Source organism: Bison bison, unplaced genomic scaffold, assembly GCF_000754665.1.
Source record: "Bison bison bison isolate TAMUID 2011002044 unplaced genomic scaffold, Bison_UMD1.0 scf7180017864061, whole genome shotgun sequence".
NCBI classification, from domain to species: Eukaryota; Metazoa; Chordata; class Mammalia; order Artiodactyla; family Bovidae; genus Bison; species Bison bison.
Genome location: NW_011494633.1, coordinates 7,106,827 through 7,112,059, shown reverse-complemented (window position 1 = coordinate 7,112,059; position 5,233 = coordinate 7,106,827). Strand labels below are relative to the sequence as shown.

Here is a 5,233-nt window from a genome sequence, read left to right as displayed (position 1 = left end):
GAAACTGGCCCCCTCATACTTTGTTCACAGGATTGTAAAATTACACAGCCACTTTGGAAACCAGTTGGCAGTTCCTCAAAACGTTAAACATAGAGTTACCACGTGAACCAGAAATTCCACTCCCAAGCATTTACCCAAGATAACTGAAAAAGTTATGTCCACACAAGTACGTGGCCATGGGCACTTTCTTCGTGGTTCAACGGCTAAGACTCGAACTCCCAAGGCAGGGGGCCCAGGTTTGATCCATGGTCAGGGAACTAGATCCCACGTGCTGCAACTTTAAAAGATCACACATGTTGCAATGAAGATCAAAAAATCCCCTGTGCTGCAACTAAGACTCAGTGCAGCCAAATAAATAAATATTTTTAAAGAACATGGGCAGTAGAGGCATTATTTATAATAGCCGCCAAATGAAGACAACCCAAATGCCCGTCAGTTGCCTACCGGATAAACAAGAGTGGTCTGTCCATACAATGGAGTATTATTCAGTCATAAAAGGGAGTGATTTACATAATGAAGACATTATGCAAAGTGAAAGAAACCAGACACAAAATGTATTATTTGGGGGGAGTGGCAAAAGGATTCAGGAATGAGATACTGCGAATGATGGTGCAGTTCTGACTGTACTGAAAACAGTGAAGTGAGCTCTCTGAATGAGTAAGTCTTAGGGCACTGGAAGTAGGTCTCATATTATTAAAACTAAAACAAGGTGTGCTGTCATTGGTGGAAGCCAGTCTGATGACCTGACCTCCACTGTTGCAGCATCAGCATTATGACTGATGGGGGTGTGGACGACTGATGGGGGTGGGGACCCTCCCAGTGAGAAGGCAAAGCTCAGCGGACTTGAGGAGAGCCTGAAGTTTAAGACGAGGACCCCTCGGTCCTCATCGGGAGCTCATCAGTGCTCATCGGGAGCACTGAGGCTCCCTCGGTCACTGAAATATCCCTCCCAGTGCAAACATATGATCACACCTGTGAGCATCTTGGTGTGTTGCTTTGCAGGTGTGTCCATGTATGTTTCATGGGTATTGCAGGGTGTTCGGCGAGACCATATGACTATCTGTATGAGTGTGTACCCTGTATGTGTTTGTGTGTGTGTATGTGATGTAACAAAGTTGGACTACACATTAAGACCAGGCAGGACAGGATTTCCTTTACAACTCTGACCCAGCACCAATAGGTGCTCACTACAAGTTTGTTGAGAGGCTAAAAAAGACCCCAAGACCCTACCGCACACATGCAGGCACCATGCAGCCAGGGAGGGAAGGGCCAACAGGGCAGCTCACCAGGAGCCGAGGCCCAGGACAGGCTCAGGTCGAAGCCTGCCTGGGAAGCACAAGTCCTCACCTGGATGAGGTCAAGCTTGGAGAAGAGGCCGGTGCCCCTGGGCATGGCGTGGGCAGCAGAGCATCCCTGCCGGGCCATGTCATTGATGGCGACTTGCACGTAGTTGAGCAGCTCGTTCTGCAGGGAGGGGAGCAGGCTGGGGCCCCCTCTTAGAATCCCCTGCCCCCTCTCCCCACCTTGCTCAGGGCAGATAGGCATCCTGGAGCCAGGAGCCACCTTCTCATCTCGGTCTGTGCTCCACACCCAAAGGGGCTGGGATGAGTCCCTCCACTCCCCAGAGCCAGAGCATCCTCCCCTGCAAAGAGGGACACAGGATGGACTGGCCTTCCAGAGAGTCCACCCGGCTGGGGACACCTGAGGTCCACACCCAATGGAGGGGCTTGGTCGGGGGAACGTGAAGGAACCCAGGGCTCCTCACTCGGGGCAGCTCCAGAGTCCCACACTTCAGGTCTTCAGAGTCATCATTAGCTGCGGCTTCCTTGCTTCCCACCTTAAAGAGAAAGACCCAGAACAGGCTCTGTAAACTGCGGCCAATCCAGCTCCCCCTCAGGGCTCCTTGGCTGGGAGTAGAAGCCCATGGACTCCAATGCTCGTGTCTTCCAAACTAGTCTCCCATAGAGCCTGAGAAGGTCCCACATTCACCGACTGCACCCTGCCCATGTGGGGTGTGCCCAGCACTGCCCTGTTCCCCAGCCTGGCTTCTCTACCTCCTCCCAGCAAACCCCGAGGCTAGTACGGTGCAGACTCTGGCATGGGGAGGACCCGGGGGGTGTTCAGAGGGTAACTAGTGCACAATCCCCAGCCCAGGAAAGAGATGCTCAAAGGATTAAACCCAGAAATCTTGGCTCCTGACTTCAGTTCAGTTCAGTCGCTCAGTCGTGATTCTTTGCAGCCCCATGGACTGCAGCACGCCAGGCTTCCCTGTTCATCACCAGCTCCCGGAGCTTACTCAAACTCATGTCCACTGAGTCAGTGATGCCATCCAACCATCTCATTCTCTGCTGTCCCCTTCTCTTCCTGCCTTCAATCTTTCCCAGCATCAGGGTCTTTTCAAATGAGTCAGTTCTTCAAACCAGGTGGCCAAAGTATTGGAGTTTCAGCTTTAGCATCAGTCCTTCCAATGAATATTCAGGACTGATTTCCTTTAGGATGGACTGGTTGCATCTCCTCACAGTCCAAGGGACTCTCAAGAGTCTCCTCCAACACCACAGTTCAAAAGCATCAATTCTTTGGTGCTCACCTTTCTCTATAGTCCAACTCTCACATCCATACATGAGAACTGGAAAAACCATAGCTTCAAGTCCCTTGACTTCAGCCCTGACTTATTCTTTCTAAGCATCACTCTTCTCCGAGGTGAAATAGAATATGAATAAGAATCACATTATTTAGGGGTACACATGCCTGAATGGGGGCATCCCAGCTACCTTAACAGCCTGTGGCCTCAGCATCTGCCTTATCTTAGAGAAGCCCGTTGACAACTAATAGCCACCAAATCAGAGCAGTCAATCCTAAAGGAAATCAACCCTGAATAGTTACTGGAAAGACTGATGCTGAAGCTGAAGCTCCTCTAGTCTGGCCACCTGATGTGAAGAACTGACTCATTAGTAAAGACCCTGATGCTGCAAAAGACTGAAGTCAGGAGGAGGAGGGGAAGACAGAGGAAGAGATGGATGAATGGCATCAGCGACTGGATGGGCATGAACTTGGGCAAACCCTGGGAAATGGTGAAGGACAGGGAAGCGTGGCATGCTGCAGTCCATGGGGTCACAAAGAGTCGGATACAACTTGGCAACCGGACAACAACAAGCCGTGAGGGAGAAGTGGGTAAGTGATGTGTGTGTGTGTGTGTGTGTGTGTGTGTGTGTGTGTGTGTTGGGGGCTGATATTATGGAGGAGACAGCAGCCCCCAGCCCTTGCCCCACCCCCACCCACCCAGCAGACTGAGCTCACCTCACAGCTGCCCACGTCTTTCTGGAGGGTGAGTCCGTGTTCCAGCTGCTGCCACTGCTCCTGCTTGCGGTGACACCTCCTCTGCAGCTGGCACAGCCGGATCTTGAGGCGCTGCGGTGAGGGTGGCTGGGTCACTTCGATGCAGCAGACCCTCCCCGGGGGCATCTGCCCTGGGCCTGGTCCAGGAGCTCAGTGCTCAGGGTGGTCTGAGCGAGGATGGGAGTGGGGGTGAAAAGTTCGGGGATCAGAAAGTTCTGGGGGGAGTCAGAGCCATTCAAAGCACCAGGAGATGTAGGGAAAGGTATGTCTAGGTGTTCTCTGGTGGCTCAGGTGGCAAACAATTTGCCTGCAATGCGGGACACCCAGGTTCGATCCCACGAGGAGGGCATGGCAACCCACTCCAGTATTTCTTGACTGGAGAATTCTATGGATACAGGAGCCTGGCGGGCTACAGTCCATGCAGTCGCAAAGAGTCAGACATGAAAGAAAGAAAGAAAGTGAAGTCACTCAGTTGTGTCTGACTCTTTGCAACCCTGTGGACTGTAGCCCACCAAGTTCCTCCGTCCATGGGATTCTCCAGGCAAGAATACTGGAGTGGGTTGCCATTTCCTTCTCCAGGGGATCTTCCCAACCCAGGGACTGAACCCAGGTTTCCCTCATTGCAGGCAGACGCTTTAACCGGAGTCACCAGGGAAGCTCTACTGAGTGACAAACACTTTCACTTTTCAGGCCGACTGGGGTTTGAATCCCAGCTCAGCTCCTAGAACCCTGTTTCACTCTCCATAAGCAAAACCACCTGTCTGGGCCCTTCCGGCTGCAGGGCTGCTGGGAGGACCCTGGGTTGGGGATAAGGCTGTGAAGGCCTCTGGGGCACAGGCTGTGCTGGGCACACTACCCCGCCAGGCCCCGTGAGGATGTGCTGGGGGACACAGGATATACATGACTCCTCACTTTTCTGAGCCCTAGTTTCCTTACTTCGAAAATGAGAAAAATAGCCTGCCTGGGACTAAAGTGCAACACTTGGCTCAGAACTAATATCATCAATATTTTAATGCAATGTTTTTAAAAATCAAAGTTAATGCAAAAAATAATGTATGATGAGCAAAATATTAAAATTTTCAATAAAGTTGGGATCCAATATTGCACTTGCACACCTCACTCACCTCCCCTAGTCTCAGCTCTAGGAATAGAAACACCTACCTTGGGGTGCTGGTGTGACATCTGAATGAGATAAAGCATGTTAAGTGCTTTTCACAGTGTCCCTTAACTCACCAGGGGCCACAGGACTGGAAAAGATCAGTTTTCATTCCAATCCCAAAGAAAGGCAATGCCAAAGACTGCTCAAACTACCACACAATTGCATTCATCTCACACGCTAGTAAAGTAATGCTCAAAATTCTCCAAGCCAGGCTTCAGCAATACGTGAACCGTGAACTTCCAGATGTTCAAGCTGGTTTTACGAAAGGCAGAGGAACCAGAGATCAAATTGCCAACATCCGATGGATCATCGATAAAGCAAGAGAGTTCCAGAAAAACATCTATTTCTGCTTTATTGACTATGCCAAAGCCTTTGATTGTGTGGATCACAATAAACTGTGGAAAATTCTTCAAGAGATGGGAATACCAGACCACCTGACCTGCCTCTCGAGAAACCTGTATGCAGGTTAGGAAGCAACAGTTAGAACTGGACATGGAACAACAGACTGGTTCCAAATAAGGAAAGGAGTACGTCAAGGCTGTATATTGTCACCCTGCTTATTTAACTTATATGCAGAGTACATCATGAGAAATGCTGGGCTGGATGAAGCACAAGCTGGAATCAAGATTGCCGGGAGAAATATCAATAACCTCAGATATGCAGATGACACCACCCTTATGGCAGAAAGTGAAGAGGAACTAAAAAGCCTCTTGATGAAAGTGAAAGTGGAGAGTGAAA

At 50.3% G+C, this 5,233-nt stretch overlaps 1 protein-coding gene across 1 annotated transcript in view; it reads right to left on the bottom strand.

Moving 5' to 3' along the window:
- Positions 1-5,233, bottom strand: part of LOC104985834 — a 13,242-nt gene that overhangs the window by 2,226 nt on the left and 5,783 nt on the right. The window contains exons 5-7 of the mRNA XM_010836221.1: positions 3,298-3,408; positions 1,766-1,837; positions 1,348-1,464 (exon numbers count right to left, since the gene is read on the bottom strand). Of these exons, the coding sequence (XP_010834523.1) occupies positions 1,348-1,464; positions 1,766-1,837; positions 3,298-3,408 (300 nt within the window). The remainder of the gene's footprint in view (positions 1-1,347; positions 1,465-1,765; positions 1,838-3,297; positions 3,409-5,233) is intronic.